General features: G+C 35.0%; 1 protein-coding gene across 50 annotated transcripts in view; it reads right to left on the reverse strand.

The window, feature by feature from the left end:
* LOC106882013 (epsin-2) overlaps positions 1-19,610 on the reverse strand; it is a 99,217-nt gene that overhangs the window by 60,127 nt on the left and 19,480 nt on the right. For 28 of the 50 annotated variants that reach the window (XM_089339400.1, XM_089339393.1, XM_089339371.1 and 25 more), the window contains 2 exons: positions 18,474-19,046; positions 3,106-3,165 (listed from right to left, as the gene is read on the reverse strand). In XM_089339400.1, coding sequence (XP_089195526.1) covers positions 3,106-3,165; positions 18,474-18,962 — 549 coding nt within the window. In that variant the 5' untranslated portion in view covers positions 18,963-19,046. The remainder of the gene's footprint in view (positions 1-3,105; positions 3,166-18,473; positions 19,047-19,610) is intronic. The other 22 variants (XM_014932562.3, XM_089339398.1, XM_014932560.3 and 19 more) reach the window with 1 other exon arrangement.

The following is a 19,610-nucleotide window of genomic DNA, read 5'->3' on the forward strand; positions in this document are numbered from 1 at the left end:
TTGGGGTGGGGTTAATGTAAGTGCTACCCAAGTACTGGAGTTAATTGGACTTCAGTGTACTGATAAGTTAACTTGGTTCCCGGGTTTCAAGTGCACAAGCACAGAACTGAATATACTTGGCTCTTGTGTCACAAGTGCACATACATGGAACTGGGTATATTTGGTTCCCATGCAGCAAGGGTTAATTTTCCTATGAAGCATCCTAAAGGGGAATGAAACAGGAAAATAGATTTTATAAATATTAGTTGCTGACAGGGACACTGTATTTCATTCTGCAACCAGAATATACTACCAAGTACTGTGCCCTACTTTTGTGTTAGTGTGAAGCAATCACTTTTAAGTTACCTCCACAGGTTTTCTATAGAATTTAGAGCCAACACCGATCATTTCGTATGTAAATACATCTACGTAAAAAATGTGATTGAACATAGGAAAATAGATAATGGTTGTGTATACATATTTTAGGAATTATTGTTCCTTCCTCAGCTCCACATTACCATAATTTTCCATCTTTAATTGCATTGTTTACACAGACATATTTGTATATGAAATGATGTAACTTTCAGTACTGGATCTAAATTCTACAGATAACCTATAGAGATGACTTAAGAGATTTAACAGAAGGCAGATCTAAATGTCATTGTCTCTAGAATATGATGAAATACCTGGAGTCAATATGAATTTTTATGCGGATGCATATTTCTATTCCAGGTTGGTTTCTGTGTAACTTTACTAACACAAGGTTTTGGTCTAAAGTGACTTTGTGTAGCTCAAGCGTCACTGTATTACAAAAACACAAACTGGTGTTACAGCAAAAACATGTAACAAGAAAAAAGCTATTTTAATGCTACATATGGTCCACATTACTATATGGTGCAGAGAAACATGGACATTTGACAAATGCTCTGATAAAGTAAAAGCTTTTGAAATGTGGCTGCACAGAAGAATGTTAAGCTTTCAAGTATTAAAGATAGAAAAATAAAAATGGAAGCTAAAGTACTTTGCTAATGTATTAAGAATAAAGATTATTACTACAAGGTAAAATAAATGGCAAACACTCAAGAGGAAGACCTAAAAAGAACTTGTTTGATAACATCAAGGACTGGACTAAACTGTAACAAGGTGAAGGACATTGATGAAAACACTGACAAATTAGAAGCTTTTGAAATGTTGACATAGAAAAGAATGTCAAACTAGCAAAAAGAAAAAGATCATTACTTTCAATTATTAACAGAAAAGAAAGCTAGAATACTTTGATTGCATAGTAAGAGTAAAAACCATTACTAAAGGGAAAGATAGATGGCAAACACTCAAAAGGAAGATCTAAAACAAACTGGTTTGATAACATCAAGGACTGGACAAAACTATCATATGGTGAATGTGTAAGAATGGAGATCCTTGGTATTGAACCTGCCAAGAGCAGATGACACCTAATGATGAGGATGATGTTCTTGGATTTTTCCAACTGAGGCAAACTAATAATTTGGATGAGTGAATTTGGAGAGGGTTAGTCATTCATGGATTAAACATAGCTTAGAACCTTCATTTAATTTTAAACTGGTCTCATTAATAAGACATAATCTGTACAGGAATAAGATTAGTGTATTGATGCTGATACAAGAATGTTGATTCTGATAATTGCCCTCCTCCCTTATAATAGTAACTTCTTTTAAAAAAGAAAAAAAAATTCTATCATGAAAAACTTTGAGAGTCTCTAAAAATGTACAGAAAGAAAAGAATATTTTGCGAAATGGATGCAAAAATGCATTGTGAGAAAATATTTTAAGAACTTTCAGAAGAAATTCATGCAATAGATATATAAGATACATATATATATAAAACAAATTCACTTTCGCTCATTCCAGATAGAGAAACAATGATATGTGACAATAGAATGAAGGAATACAAGAATAGGGATCTTGTCAGATGTTTTCATAGCATCCTAAAATTTCTGCTGATATATAAAGTGTGTGTGTACTCATTTCATTGTTCTCTATTTGTCAAACTCTTAAATCACATAAGGACGTAAAGTGACCGAATATAAAGAATTTTTTTTTTTTGCTTTTCAGACCAATGTAAACATAAACACAAGCAAGGATACACACACGTGCACACAACAGGTTTTTGCACAGTTTCCATACACCAAATTTCAACCACAAGATATTGGTCAATCCCAAGCCATAGCAGAAGACATTTGGACACTTGTCTGAAGTACTACGCTGTAGGATTGAAACCAGAATATGTTCACAAATAGAACTTCTTCCTACACAGCATTCCTGTGCATATGTGTATATATATATATATATATATATATATATATATATATATATATATAAATATTCATTCATTTGTGTAAAGTTATATTTAACATGTTCAATAGGACATAATAAGACCTTCCATTGCAGAAATAGTCCTGGGAGAAAATTCTCCTCCTCCTGTGTGAGAACTCATTATGGGCAGTGAATGATGTCACTACATTTTAGGATGCATGCATTTCAGTATCACTTTGCTCTATCATTTAACTAACAATCCAATAACATCATCCACAGCCCAAAAATGTTCTTCCACACATGTTGAGAAGAATTTTCTCCTGGGACTATCTCCAAAGCAGATGGTCTTTTCATAACCAAAGGGACTTGGACATTTTAAATATGATTACACGAATATAATTTATTCAACCCTACTTTATACAACATTTTATTTTTATATATATATATATATATATATATATATATATATATATATAAATAACACTCACACACACATAAATATACAAGATTATATATAAATTAAAATATATTTTTAAAAAATTGTTATTTATAAAAACTGTGAAATGGAATAAAGTTAGAAACTGAAATACATTTTAAAATGTTGCAATTCCCAATGAAACATGCTTATCTTTTGGCTATGTAAATTGATGACAACATGCAGTGGCCACAGACATATAAGTCACAACAAAAGCAATATAACAAATACCTAGATACACCCAAAAAAAAAAAAAAAATATATATATATATATATATATATATATATAACTAATTACTGACCAATAGACCAGAGAAATACCAAGCAGACAGGCAGACTACTAAAACGAAGATTATTTACCCTATCTTTGTCATCGGAATCTCCATCAGAAAGTCTTTCAGACTTTCCTTGTGCAAATTGCTGTTAGAAGGAAAAGTTTTCAGGTTAAAATCAAGATGCTAAAGCACTGGTTAAAAAAAAACAACAAAACACAAAAAAGATCATGTATTTTTTTTTCTATCAAATAATGACAAACATATGAAACAAAAAAAAAACAACAACAAAAAGGAACATCTTCAAAAGTACAGCAGTACTCAATAATATACGCATCCATACAATTTACATTATGAGTAAATATTGAAAATCAAATGAGTGGGTTTTTTTTTTTTTTTTTTTTTGCGTATTTGTATGTAGCAACGTGAAGAAGAGTTTCATTATATTTTACAGTGGTATAATGTAGCTAGAATACCTGATAGAACAAAACAACAGAATTAGTAAGAAAAAGCATTAGATTCAACACCTGGAGATATAGAAATTTCATTAGTATAAAAAAGAAGAAAAAAAAGAATTTTAAAAAATGCTGCTAATTGAGTAATTTAATATCTGGAAATGGTGTTGACGGTGATGATCATTTGTTTGTTAGCATAAATATGAAAGTCTGGGGTGAGATGAGGCGAGGGAGACAACAATAACAACAAAAGCAAGAAAGTTGGAAAGTTACAATGTTTGTTTGTTTGTTTGTTTGTTCTCTGATCCAATCCCATTAACAATTTCAAACAGTTCTAATCAAAACTAAGTGGTCAGTCAGTCTGTTGCACCTCAGGACCTACACAAACAACAAAATTAGGAGCAAATGTAGATCTTCTATGTAATACACCAACCAGTTTGACTGATAGAAATAGGAGCCAAATTCTCTTCAATTATATTTTATGATAATAAATTAGCATAGACTATTTGATTATATCATTAAAAAATTCTACTATAGGTACAAGGCCTCAAATTTGTTGGGAGAGAAAGAGTGGATGACACTGATCATATTTTATCAAGCCCAAAAGGATGAAAGGTAGAGTTGACCGTGGCAGAATTTGAACTCAGAATATAAGGACAGACAAACTGCTGCTAAGCATTTTGTCAGGGACTCTAACAATTCTGCCAGCTTGCTGGCATAACTACAACGACAACAACAACAATCCTTTCTACTTAGGTACAAGGCCTGGAAATTGAGGGAGGGGGCTAGTCAATTACATCAACTTAATTTATTGACCCTGAAAAGATGAAAAGCAAAGTTGACCTCGGCCGAATTTGAACTTCGAATATAGTGGCAGACAAAATACCATGAAGCATTTCGCCCAGTGTGCTAACAATCAACAACAACAATAACAATCCTTTCTACTAAATGCACAAAGCCTGAAATTTGTGGGGAGGGGACTAGTCAATTACATTGACCCCAATGTTTTACTGGTATTTAATTTATCAACCCCGAAAGGATGAAAGGCAAAGTCGACCTTGGCAGAATTTGAACTCAGAACATAGCAGCAGACGAATGATGATGATAATAATAATAATATAATAATGACTAATATATGTTCAATATATATGAATAACAAACAAAAAAATTTTATGTGATGGCTACCACATAAATTTTCTGTTAAATTCTATCTTCTCTGCTAAATAAAGACTTCTTAATGATATCTGAATTAAGTATGTTAATTATGAGAAAGTAGTGACTGACTGACTAGAGATTAGATTTGTGATGATCACATTGTCAATCTTAGTTTTAATCCCCTTTACTGACTCACTCTCGTTACTAATGCCCATAGAAGAGTATGAAGGCCACACATCCGTTTTATACAAAAAGACAAGCAAATACAACTTGCCACACTTGTACAGAGCAAGAAAAGTATTTATTTCATTTGCCTGGATACAAGATTAATTTTTGTACTGTTAATGTAAAAGGCATTTAACCCATTAGCATTCAAAGTGGTCGTACCCAGCCCAAATATTCTACCTGTTTTTATGTTCAAACCAGATCTGGCCTTTCACACCTACCCTACAATGTCTCATTAAAAATAAACAATCACATCAATGAAACCTTGAAGTGACAACACAATACATGATTAATTAAAAACAATGGGAACCAATATACATTATATCTGATGGAGCAATCTGAATGCTAAAGATTTAAACTGACCCCAGAAGATTATTCGGATTAATTTACAAGTAAGCTTACTTTGAAAATGTTAAGTCAGCTCCAGTAAGATTTGAACATCGATGAATCATAATGCAAATACATCATTGAAAAACCTATTTACTGCAGCATTCATCCTAAAATAATCTCTCTTATGGATGTGCTTTTTAAAAACATAGTATACAATAGAGGGAGATAAAAATCATCCCAGCAGTGGCTCAGTAGCCACTGGGATTGATTTCGTTTCCTACAGTTGAATATTATACTTTTTAAACACAGCATGTTCATAAGAGATGATATCTCTGGATGAATATCATAGTAAATTTATCTTTCAATGGTGTACTTACATTAATTATGATACATAGATGGCTATTTTGATTTACTACTGCTGCTATTGCATTGTAAAATATTTAATTCAACTTTATACTCAAAACCAATTCCCCTATATTAACCCTTTTGATGTCAATCCAGCTTGGGTCATCCTTGCGCAAAATTTCATGTTAATTTATGTTCCAAACATCAGTTGAACAAAAGCAAAGCTTGATAAATTTTCATTATTTTTGAAAATAATTGAAACAAAGACAGTGTATTTTAGCAGAAATATGGAAGGAAAAAGGTTGACCATGTTGAGTAACAGTCAACAAAGGAGCTTTATACATACTCATTTGACCTGCTAGAAATAACAGCCAAATCTCAAATTATGCCCTGTGAGCTTTTAAAAAAGAATGGAATGTATTGAATTATGAACTCCTATATACACTATCACTTTCTTACATGAGAGGCATGAGCAATCACAAACCTCCATGCCAATCTGAAGAATCATGATTTTTCTTGAGACAAATACAGCAGGGGTTTTCCATCGACTTCTCTCAGTTCATTTACAGTTTACTCTGCTAGTCTCTTGCTCTCCCAAATTTACCCTCAAGACACAGAGCTTGTTTAACTATTAAGCAGGGGGCCTAGTTGATGTGACATTAGGCCATGGTCCACACATTGGTGGGCCTGTATAATACTGGTCCATAACTGGGGGCCTCAGGTATTACCACAAGCCTGAGTAAACCAAGGAGTTAGGATACTAAAAAGTAATTCCTTTCTCTCCAAAAAGACCTCAGTTTCTGAGCAAGAACGTCAGTTGTTCTGGGCAAGGCAGTTTTATGCTTTGCCCAGGACAACATACACTATATCAGAATGCTTTTGATTATATATCAGCTTGATCAGAGATGACTTGGGGTTAAACAAGAGCATATCTTGGTTAACACAAAACTAAATAAAGGAACACCCAGCAAAACCTAAGAATGTTCAGGTCAACGTTTACCTTGCAGGTAACACATCCATAACATACAGAACCTATTGCTTACAGTCTGTGCACTGAACACACATAGAATTACCATATTTGATGACACAAAAAAGCAAATGGGCATATCAAACACACCCCAATTTTCAGGGATAAAAGTTTTTATTGCATCTATGCATGTAATATAGGTGCAAATTTGCATATAGGGCCTAAGATGTTTGTCCAGCTATCTTCATTTTTTTTTAAGAAAAAGAGCAGGTCTTATAAGCCATCAAATACATTGAGTATCTGACTTAGTTCAACATGCTCCATAGCAGCATGAGTGTTAAACTCAGTACCTAGTGGTTGATGATTCAATATTATCCATGCAGCCATTTTCACTTTCACAGTACATAAATGTGGGTAGAGAGAGAACGATCCTAGATTAATTGAATGATCAAACTGGGTTCCCCACCACTACCACCAACCTACACTTTCCACTCTTCACCAATTAGGTAAATGATAATAATTTCCAACCAAGTATAGGTTATTTTCAGGATGATGGTGAATACATAGCTTCATTGCATTTACTTAAAACACACACACACACACACACACACACACACACACACACACACACACACACACACACACACACACACACACACACACATGAGAATATTCTTTTCAATTAACTTTCGTGGCCTATACTTAAGTTACAAAAAAATATGCAATCATTGGCCAATGTCCTAACAACAGTATTGGATGCTCACATTTAAAATTTTATCTTTGATTAGTACACTAACAGGAATCAAGGTGAAGCTTGGCTTCAGGGGAATCTTACAAAATTAAAAGAAAAAAATTTCTAAATTGCGTATGCATGGAGATATATATATATATATATATATATATATATATATATACATACATATATATATATATATATATGCATACATCTATGTATATATACATATATCTGTGTATGTATGTGTATGTGTGTATATATATATATATATATGCAAGGATACATATATACATGTTAAAAAAAATTGATCTATATTTGTAACCTAAAAAAAATTCTATTAATAAATCAATTGTAAATTACCTAGTGAAGTATAAACAGAGAGAGAGAGAGAGAGAGAGAGAGAGAGTTAAAGAAAATAAACTAAAGGAAGAAATGAAAATTTGTTAGAAATATATTCCTTGAAAGAAGAACCAGAATCCAATTTAGGTTAGTATCTGCTTTTATACAACAGAGAATATTGTGAACAACTGTTTTCTTCTAAAAGCATGAGGTAATACAGTAAATGGAATTGAGTGTTTTGTCCTGAAACACATTACAGCACATACAAGAACTAGGAGCCACTCAGTCACTGCATGTCTCGTAAATAAAAATAAAATCCTCAGATTTATAGAGTGAACAGATCAACAAAGTACTGCACTTGTATGTTCACAGCTGGTGGGTTAGTGTAGTCAGTGCATGCAAGGCACCAAAACTCACGGAACCATTCAATCCATGCTAATATGAGGGAAAGAAGTCAAATAAATGTTTGAGGCTGACTAAAATTAAGAAAAAATAATTAGTTTAGAGCTTAGAATAAACAAGAAAACTCATCTGAGACAAGATGAAAGATTGAGTTAATTCATGCAAAGAGAGGGAAAAGAAGCATGATAATAGTTTCTAACACACATGAAGATATGTTTGTGATAGTTACAACTGAACAATCAAAACCTTGACTCACTTGTCTCTTCAACTTACTTCTAAATATATATTCTGGGTATGTGAGTATTTTGGAAATACCTCACAAAGTGACAACCATGCCATGCATAGTTACAGGCTGCCCTTTGGCAAGGCATAGCATCTGTTCAGCCACCCTGTCACGGATATGGTGAAGTCATGGGACTGCAGCATGGTGGATTGTGAAGAGGTTGCAAAAGAGCTCAACTGATGTCGAGTGGAGGAATCCTTAGAAGATCAACAATCAGGATCACCAAGCTCTACCAAGAGATTAACTGCAATGCATCCATGGTTGTGCGATCAGCTGATGAAAGATTCACTATGACTCATGTTCCCAATTCAAATTCATAATAATGAAATTGCAAGGGGATAGAGAGTCATGAGAATCCGCAAAAGTAGTGAAAAAATATAAAATGTCCTTATGCAAGTCTTATCTTCATTCTGTAAAGCCCCGACTGAAATTGGAGTAATTGGTGTAGGTAAGAGGAGGGACATAAATTCCATTACCAAAGCCAAGGGAAGGTTACCAGATGGCTCCGGATAGAGAGAGAGAGCAAGCTGGTGGTTTGCGACTATTGAGATGCAAGCTGGGACTGTTTCAACATTGGCCAAGTCAACCGAGTTAGGGAGCAGTCTGATGTTGAAAAACTTGAAAGCCTCCAAGACCCCAGAAAATCACTGATGATGCATCCCAAATCATCTGTGAGATGTATCTCAGAACTGTTATGCAAGTCCAATCTTCTAAAGGGAGAGGATACATTTGATAAAACTGAACGAAGTATATAGGTTACTAACAATTATTTTATTGCACTCTCCATCATTTGCCAAGAAGATTGAAACTAAATTCAATTCCCTATCAAATCTATCGTTCCTACACAGTGATATTAGCTTAGTTGGAAGTTTTCTGTTGAAGTGGAAGGCAGATGAATTAAAAACGGGCACCACAGGAGGAATCAGCTGAAGTATTCAAAAGACTGTACTGTACAGACACATGGTACTTATGAAAGATGACAAATTTCCAAGTGGGAGGGAGTAGTGGGGCTGAGTAAAATGTAAAAGTAGTGGACCTTAACCGTGAGGTGTTGGATCTCATTAACACAATGCCAAGGGACTGCTACAAATGCAGAGCTGTTATGCTGTGGTAGTCCCACCCAACCCAGCTAGTATGGCAATACAAGACATTTGATCATAATCCATGAGGAGTCAAACCTCACATAAACAGTTTTCAAAACCAATTCTCTCGTCTCTATCTCAGCATAGAAAAATCTAAATTTAAATGCAATATACAAACTGTGACATGTGAAATCAAAAGAAGACCAAATTGACTCAGTAATTCTTAAAATATATCATACTACAGTATGAGGAATTTGTCCCTTCCCATGAAGCACCACAGAGGAAAAAAAATTAATAATCAATAGTATTCAGCTTTTATTGATCTTCTTTGGCTTTCAGAATCAACATGTTTGATTTGAGGATTGGCAGTAGGATTTAATTCAACTAAATTCCTCTACTATACAAATAAAGCATATTAGAAAAAAAATTTTTGGCAGTTTAAATTCACTCGATATTAAATCTTCATTGTAGAACACCTCTTTTTCTTTCTATATTTATCATCATCATCATTGTTATTATTATTATTATTATAGTGGTGATGGAGGGGGATAAAAATATTCTAATACATGAAACTAAGCAGTTTATTATTAGCAAAGTTCCTATCTCCAGCTTCCCTATTCTGTTTGTTAGCTTTCCATTCAAAGAACCAGTACACTTGCAAATCGAATAGGGATAAAACAATTTTTTTTCCTAACAATAGAGCAAACCAATACAGTGCTAGAGATTTATCATATGTGTGTTACTATTCGTTTCTGCATTGTTCTGAGTTTAAAATCTTTCTGAGGTTGACTTTTACCTTTTATTCTGAGGTCAATAAAATAAGCACCAATATACTGAAGGTGATTCATTTGACTGTATCTTCCTTACAAAGAGGAGGGGAAAAAATGGAACACTTTCTACTTAAAGCAAAATAATTTTTTTTCAATAGTCTGCAAATGCACAGCATGCATGTATGTGTGCACATATATATAAGCATGAGTGTGAGTGTCTGTGTGTGTGTGCACATGCACTCATAGAAGTTGCGATTTATTAATATTGAGGTGGTGGTAGATTTTTTTCAAAGCTGGCAAATATGTAACTAGATCTGGGGCCCCAGGAGATTGAAATCTGATATCCATATTCACACATGCAAGCTTTTGATCTAAATCATTTCTTTATATTCATATTCATATTTCTCTCCACTTTAAAATGCCAATACTACTAAGAGACCTGGCTGCTTGTTTTTTATTTAACATTTGCAGGTTTCTTTTATAGAAGTCACACACACAAGAATCAAAGAGTTAATAGTTCACATCTTTGAGTATGCACTGTGTTCCTAGATAAGATAATAATACTTGATAGCTCAGTCAACGATCATCATCAACATACATCTGTTTTTCTATTCTGACATGGACTGGAATGTCTCACAATCTTGCCACAAACTGGGTACATTTTACCATGCTGCTGGTAATAAAGAGATTGTCTTAAGGCTAAACAGTTCCCTCTACTTTGTATCATCATCATCATTTTAATATCCGCTTTTTCCAAGTTTGCATGGGTCAAACAGAGTTTATGGAGGCAGATTGTCTCCAAGCTAGATAACATATCCATATGGCCAGACATGTTTTTGCAGAATATTGGAAATGAATGCCACTGCTTGTATGACAGTGGCACTCATTTACAACTCACATGATGTGAAAACAAGGAGACAACACCATACACACATACACACATGATGGGCTCTTTCAGTTTCCATCTACCAAATCCTCTTGCAAGGCTTTGGTCATCCTAGGGCTATTGTAGAAGACACGTACCCAAGGTACCATGCAGTATGACTGAATCTGAAACAATATGATTGAGAAGTAAACTTCTTAACAGCCACACCAGCACCTCAGCTTTTATTAGAGTGACTGTTCTGTAACTCTTTAGTATTTAAACTGGTTATATTCAGCCCGAATATTCTACCTGTTTTATGTTCAAACTGGCCAGATACAACCTCTCACATCTACCCTGCAATGTCATTCTGAAAATAAACAACCACCTCTTCACAACATCAAAGCTACAATACAAGATTAATTTTTAAAAATGTGAATTAAATTAGGTACTATGCTTCCACATAGTACCTATGCTTCCACATAGTACCTATGCTTCCACATAGTACCTATGCTTCCACATAGTACCTATGCTTCCACATAGTACCTATGCTTCCACATAGTACCTATGCTTCCACATAGTACCTATGCTTTATATAACTGCAAACAACAGTGCTGGCTGCAAATAATTTTAAAACACGACCACAGAGTAATGTTACAAGTTTCCTTTTCTACAAAGCAAACCAAGGGCTGGCCTTTCTCTTCAGAGCCAGGATCCAGTCCCCTTCATCTACAACTATTAGCTTTCTACAAAACTCAGGGGACACCCACAGGGGAATGCTGCTCCCATTTGGAATGGAGGTTTCAGAGTTGGCTTTATGTTATACCACTTCCACTCAGGTACCTAGGGGTTGCTTGTCTCTCTTCATCTCATTTTTTTCCAGCTGGCTACCAACACATGATCTGTGTCCATATACTGTGAGCAAGGGAGTCAACTGCTCCCTTTCTAGCCGTAGCCATACCTGTAGACCAATGGTTTCTGGCTAATTTCCCTTCATCGGTACAGGACAACCGCCAGCTAGAGATAGCAGCCACTCGCTCTTGCTCACATTATATACTTTTAAAGCGACACACAGTCACTGATCTCATAAAGAGAAAAACAACTAGTTTTAAATCTCTGAGCAAGAAATATGTAGTAATAATATTGTACAGTGAAGTCTACGTTTTCCTGGGGCTAAAAGTCGTAACATCATCCCACTTTGGATTGGCAAATAAATTTTATTGTATAGTACTGTTATTACATATTTCTTGCTAAGAGAAAGAGAGAGAGAGAGAGATACACACACATGCACACCCATTCAAAGTGACCCAATTTTTCATCCACCCAATCCCATTTTTCATGTCCAACCTTGAGAAATTTACCCTCCTACTCACTGTTACTAAGTAAATAACACACAAACAATGTACTATTTGAATTTCTATAGACCAACTGACAAGTCTAACACCTTCTCACATGTCTTTGCTTTGCTCCTTGACATAGTTGCTTGACTTACTAGAATTAATAGCAAAATCTACCTGAAATCATTCCCTATCACCTTAAAGGAAGAGTAAACACACTGGATAATATAGTTCTCTATACATTAGGGTAAAAAGGATTAAGATCCTTCTCAAGCCGTGCCAAGCTCATAAGGGCCGATTTCCCGGTTTCAGTGGAGTATATATTCCCCACTTGGAAAGGACACTAGCCTGCCGCAGGATTACTCATTTTTGCCAGCTGAGTGGACTGAAGCAGCGTGAAGTGAAGTACTTTGCTCAAGAACACATATTGCCCATTTCAGAAATCAAAACCACAATCTTATGACTATGAGTCCAACACATCTAACCGCTAAACCATGTGCCTCCACTCCTATATACATTATGTTGAATAAAGATGGGATGGTCAGGACTAGAACATATCTGATCATACATTAGTCCAATCAAGTCTGATTTAAGGCAAATACAACAATCAAAATAACAACTCTTGATAATTTGTCAACCCATCCTCATCTCAAAAGCCAAAAGCTGTCTCTTTACAAACAAATCCATCTAAGACTGACCATTTTAGCATAACCTTTTCATTCCATATTTCTGTTAAAATTCAATGCCTTTGTTTCAATTAATTTTTAGAATAATGAAGAATTCATTAAAATAAATGTCATTATTAGGCTGTGTTTGGATCATAAATTAACACAAAATTTTGTTGATGGGAGATTTTCATTTAGATCACTTTAAATTCAGCAAGTTATAATCACAGAGCCAAGGGTGGTCTTGAACAGATTGATATCGAAAGGGTTAACCTAGAATTCTTAGCTCTTTGCCACCCCAGAGGCCAAAATGTACAAACTTAAGTTGAAATGAGATTGCTCTTTCATTCATAGGCAAGAAATCACTTTGTCTTAAAACTGAAACATCTAAAGAGAAGCAGGAGGGAGAGAGCAAGACGAAAGGAGGAAGTAGAAAAAAAAAACAGGAGATAAGGAAGAGAAAAAAATTGGTAGAAAAATGTGAAGCAACAGGCTGACATAGCAACATGGCTATAAAAGACCTCTTCAAGGGTGTAGAGCAGTTATTTCTCAAAGATGATTTTCCATTTTGATCTCACTCAACACTGATGTTACCATAACAATGTTACACTGCTCACCTTGAGGCAATAAGAAAGCCCTTACATGTTTGCTCAGTTCGCTAGAAATAGTACCCAAAATCTCCTGTATATCACTTTGAATAACATAGTTCTAAATAGTCTATGCTCTCAAGGAAGAAGAAAGAGAAAGAAGAAAAAAGAGTGGATGTTTATGGCTGGAATACCTTAGATACAGATCTGCAAATTCAGGACAAGCCTGAGACTAAACAACTGCTGTTTACTTATATATATTTCCCAAAGCAGCTCTGTTACATGAAGAATGCAATTACAATCAAGAGAGAGAGAAAGACGGTCTACTGGATATAATACTGGACTATGAGCACATGAGTTGATAGTTCAAATTAGTTACAGGGGTTTTTTATTGAATTTCCAGATTTCCAGACAGAATACCTTATTCTACATTGCCTCAATTCACCTTCGGGTCAGGAATGGAAAACAGTTCATCTGGGAATATATTTACCCGTGACAGACCTCTAATCTTGTTGGACAAAGGGTATTTATTTCTCTTCTACTTCAATTCCTTCAAGCAGGATCTAAGCAATGGTCTTTAAATACCTCTTAACCCTTTAGCATTCAGGTTACTCTGTCCAATGTAATACATATTCATTGTGTGATACCACATAGCTTTGAAATTTTGATGATGTGACTGCTTATCTTAAAAATGACAATGCAGAGAAATTGTGAGGAGTCACATCTGGCTGCTTTAAGCATAAAACATATGGAATATTTGGGTCAAACATGGCCAGTTTAAATGCTAGAGGGTTAAGATATTTATAGCAATACAGTTTTTTTTTTCTTTACTGTTATAATTAAAAAGCTCCAACTCTTTGCTTGTTCTTCATTCCACACCTATCCTCCACAGAAATGGACAGAAATCCAATGTAAAAAGTACTAATCCTTTCCAATTTTGGCACAAGGCCAGCAACTTTGAAGGGAGGGGGTTAATTTGATTACATTGACCCCAGTACTCAATTGGTACTTATTTTATCAACTGTGAAAAAATGAAAGGTAAAGTTGACCTCAGTGGCATTTGAACTCAGAACATAATGAACCAGAAGAAACGCCACTAAGCATTTTGTCTAGAGTGGTAATGATTCTGCCAGCCCACCACCTTAGAATTTATTAACACATACACACACACACACACACAGGGAAAGAGCAGGCAGAATGATTGAGAAGGTCACTTAGTAATGAGGTCTCAGGTTCAAATTCTACAGTACAAGTATCTTCTATTCTTCTTCTATCATAAACGTTTCCTTCTCAAGCCATGTCAGGCTCATAAGGGTCAGTTTCCCGATTTCAGTGGCGTACATATTCCCCACCTGGATGGGATGCCGATCTGTCGCAAGATTACTCGTTTTTGCCAGCTGAGTGAACTGGACCAACATAAAATGAAGTGTTTTGCTCAAGAACACAACACATTGCTTAGTCCAGGAACCAAAACCACTTACGATCATGAGTCCAACACTTTAACCACTAAGCCATGTTCCTTCACTCTTCTATCATAGCCTCAGGTCAGTCGAAACTTTCCAAGTGAAGTTGGGAAGGTGGAAACTATAGAGATGCTCATTAGAATGACTGTATCAGTAAATTCAAAGACCATCCAACATGCTGATCCTATCAGAGGATTATGTTAAGGGTACGTGTATCTGTGAAACACTCCTCAACTTTACACTATTATTCAAGGATTAAATAGAACAACTGATTGTATTACAGAAATACTCTTCATCAATTCTAACAAGGATACATTTACAATCTCCTACATCTTATTCCTTTCAGAAAAAAATCCAACAAAAAGAGACTAGTCATTGCTATTATTCATCATCATCATTTAACGTCCATTGTCCACACTGACATGGGTTCGATGGTTTGACCAGGGCCAGTAAGTTGAGGGACTGCATCAGGATCTAGCCTGATTTGGTATGGTTTCTACAGCTGGATGCCCTTCCTAACACCAACCACTCCAAGAGTGTAATGGGTGCTTTTACGTGCCACTGGCACGAATACCATAACTATACGATCTATTTTTATTTAACATCCACTTTTCCATCTTTGTACAGGTCTGAGGGATTTTGTTGAGGTAGATTTTCTATGGTCAGATGCCCTTCCTGTCACCAACCCTCAGTTGTTTCTAAGGTAATATTTCACCACAGTTGGACAGGTTTTTGCAGAAAACTGGAAATGACCACCACCACCACTTGTATGACAGTGATGTTCATTTAACAGCCATCATTTGATGTCTAGACAAGGTCACACACACAAACATGATGGGAATCTTTCAGTTCCCATCTATCATATTCACTCACAATGCTTTATTCAACCAAGGGCGACTGTTGCAGACACTTGCCCAAGGGGCCATACAGTGGGACTGAACCCACATAGTTGGGCAGCCATGCCTGTGCCCATCCAGTATTTAAAAGAATGTTTGTTTAGATTATTATTTTAACACTTTTACATTCATTTTAACATGACATGTTTTCCCTTATTCCTGCCTTGAAATCAAACCAGACTTCATACATCCGGACTGACAGGGCAGTTTTTATTTCATGAGTGCAGGCTACTTTCTTCTTAGAATGTATTTTTAGATAGACTGGAGCAAGCAAAATAATGTGGCTTACTTAAGAGAGCATAAGTACAACAGCAATGTCCTTATCTAAATTAAACAAGCTTTTGATTGGTGTCCTCATGGTCAATAACATTAGCAATAGCACATTAGTCGCATGACCACTAAGCATCTTGTCTCAATTTAAATAGAGATCAACTGTATAATTCTTGAGAAAATATTATACTTATATTTCACATGAAATTAATAATAAAAGTGGATAAATATTTTAGTCTGATATTTTAAAGAGAAGAGAAAATTTGGGTTGTAAAGCAAGGCTACAATAGACTGTTTAGAGTTAATTCAGCTAATTCTAATACTGACACAGTTTGAATGGAGAGGAAGTGTTACAAGTGTAGGTTAGTTGTCCTATGAGAAAATATATTAATCTAGCACCAACTAAAAAGTCAGTTCTATTGAGCCATCCATCTGCTACTTCTCCATTTATTCAGTTATACTAGAGACTAGAATAGCAAAAAAAAAAAAAAAAAAAGAACAAAACAAAAGGTTTGTCAGATCATCAATAGACTCCATTAATTAGTAACAAGAATTCACCATAATACCAAAATGTAAATGCTAACTTAATATATATGTGAGAGATAGAGATAGTAAGAGAGAGAGAGAGAGAGAGGCAGACAGACATATGTGTATTTAGGTCTTAGTTTCATTATAACTCACTAAGCAGTTGTCAGCTGACAGTACACTCTTCAATTACTAATATTATTTTCTACTCTAGGCACAAGGCCTGAAATTTTGGGGGAGGGGGCCAGTCGATTAGATCGACTCCAATACGCAACTGGTACTCAATTTATTGACCTCGGTGAAATTTCTACAACTATCCATCACAGAAAAGGCCACACAACACATTGTTCATAAAGCCACTTGTCAATACACACTGACCAACAAAGATGCTGTTTCCTCTTGCTCTGCTTTTTATACTGTTACCATGTTGGCCTCTGTTCCTCAAAAGATAACTGCTCTCCTACAACCTCCAAACAGAGATTATCATGTCAATTCAAGCACCCTCCACCCATCACTATTGTGCCGACTCTTCAAGGACCTGCATTAAGCAGTATACTAAGTCTTTCCTTCCCAGAACCTCAACTCTCTGGAATTTCATCCTTACCTATGTTTTTCTTGCAGTCATCAATTTGAACCAAGAGTCATCACAAGAAATTTGAACCAAGAGTCATCAATCACAAGAAAGATTAACCACATCAGTCTCAATGTTTGAACCCTGATATTGAGAGGCCATGGGCACAAACCATACCTCTAAACCAATCCAATAAAATAAACAAACAGAAGCTTTAGTTATTCTTGAGTGTTACTAACTACTATGAACTGTACCAGGGACAGTACGAACATTACTACTAAACTGAAACCATCAACTCAGTAAGTTATTTACATAAAATCTTAGATACACACACATTCATTTCCCTGACATGTATTACAAGATGACAGAGCAATATTTTTCTGCTTTAACACACACATAAAATATATCTATTGATTTATCATTGAATCATAGGTTAATGTGAAACAGAGTGTTTAGTCTGTTTTTCCAGAAGGTACTTCATATTACGAAAATTTTATTTCATTCTCAAATTCACCTCATAAGATGAATTCACACCTATTGCACAGAAATAAAGACAAGTAGATAGAAGCTACGATAGTTTCATTTAATTATCAAATTTGATTGTTATATTTTGTTCCTTCTTGTTATTTTGGAACAAAGAATTCTAAACTGAAGCAGCAAAACATTTCAGACAATTCACAGTCGTCTTATTCATATATACATTAAATATAAATGTAAGCCTATGTAATAGATATACAAACATCAATTCTACCAATTTCTCTGTAGACTGAAAAAAATGATAAACAGCCTTAATCAACTTTCGACCCTTATTGGGATCTCATCAGGTGTCTACATCACTTGACCAATCCCAGAGAAACAAGTAACCATTCTGTTTATATGCTCATCAAATCTAGTAGCAATAGAGAACTGGCGCTACCAATTTGTATACCTTTAGTGTTACACATTTTAATATCAGTGGTTTGATGCATATTTCTTTAGTCAATCCAAAGATCAAGAAGATCCATTAGATATAAAGGACTCAATCCATGAATGGAGAGTGATTATTTCATTTAAGAAATTTACAGATTTACTAATGTATTACAAAGGTTTTCTTCAATTTCTGAAGAAAATCTTTGATTTGAAACAGTAGTACTTCTGTAAACCTCAGAAAAGAAATACATGAAGAAAATAACCAGCAAATGGTCTTCTTACCTTATTATTACTTCCAATACCCATGGCATTTTGTGCAAATCTTTCTTTAGCTTTCAATGCTTTTGCACGTTCATTTCGTAGTCGTTCATCGTCTTTCAAAAGTGATACTAATTGTTTGGCTTTCTCTCGTACATTCATACCTTGGTCTTTGTTGTCCTCAGTATATTGAAAGTCTTTTAAAGTCTGAATTGCATAAACATTTTCTTTACACTGCTGAGCTACCTTTTCACTCCCAGTTTTAATAATATAATCCAATAGCACTAAAGATTTATAAACATGTCTCCAGTTCTTCCCATGATCGTTTAACCGCTTCCAGATCATTTGCATAATTTCTGTGAAGGCAACAACATTGTAAGTTAGATCGGCTATCTCAGACATCAGTGTACTTGAAGGTCCCCATGGGTCATTTGATGTCGCTTCCCGAACTTTGATCTGGGCATCTGAGTAATTCCAAACAACATTTTTAATTGTTCGTCGAATGGTTGGCATTTTTCTTTTCTCAAGACCAGAGCCACAACACTGCTATTAAAAAGCTACTATGAATATCTCAATATTCCATCATTTCTTTTACACCTGGGAGGAAAACAAAGAAGAAAAAAAAATTAAACAAATATTAACATTGCCTATCAAAGCAAAATTTTGGAAAAGAATTTGATTAAACCTTATACTGAGAAATAATTGAGAAAATACTGAGAAATGCTAAAATATCAAAGTATTTAAACCTTTCCTGATTATACAAAATTCTTACCATCCAACTTTCTACAAGTCAAAAATTAAAATAGCTTTGATTCTAAAGAAAAAAAACAAAAACAAAAATCATTATCATTGTCAGACAACGCCCACTGTTCTATGTTTGCAGAAGTCAGACAAAATTTGTTGCAGTAGATTTTCTAAGGCCAGATACTCTTCCTACTGTCAATCCTCACCTGTTTCCAAGCAAGGTAATATTGCCCCATGGCCAGACATGTTTTCATGAAAGACTGGAAATGAACAACCTCACTTGTATGACAGTGATGCTCATTTACAATCATCACATGATGTCAAGACAACGGTTCACACACACATGCATGCATACATACATATAACTACACACACACACAAGTGCAGCTGGCTTCCTTCATCCCCCATCTGACAGGG

Source organism: Octopus bimaculoides, chromosome 21, assembly GCF_046866305.1.
Source record: "Octopus bimaculoides isolate indiv1 chromosome 21, ASM4686630v1, whole genome shotgun sequence".
Classification (NCBI taxonomy): domain Eukaryota; kingdom Metazoa; phylum Mollusca; class Cephalopoda; order Octopoda; family Octopodidae; genus Octopus; species Octopus bimaculoides.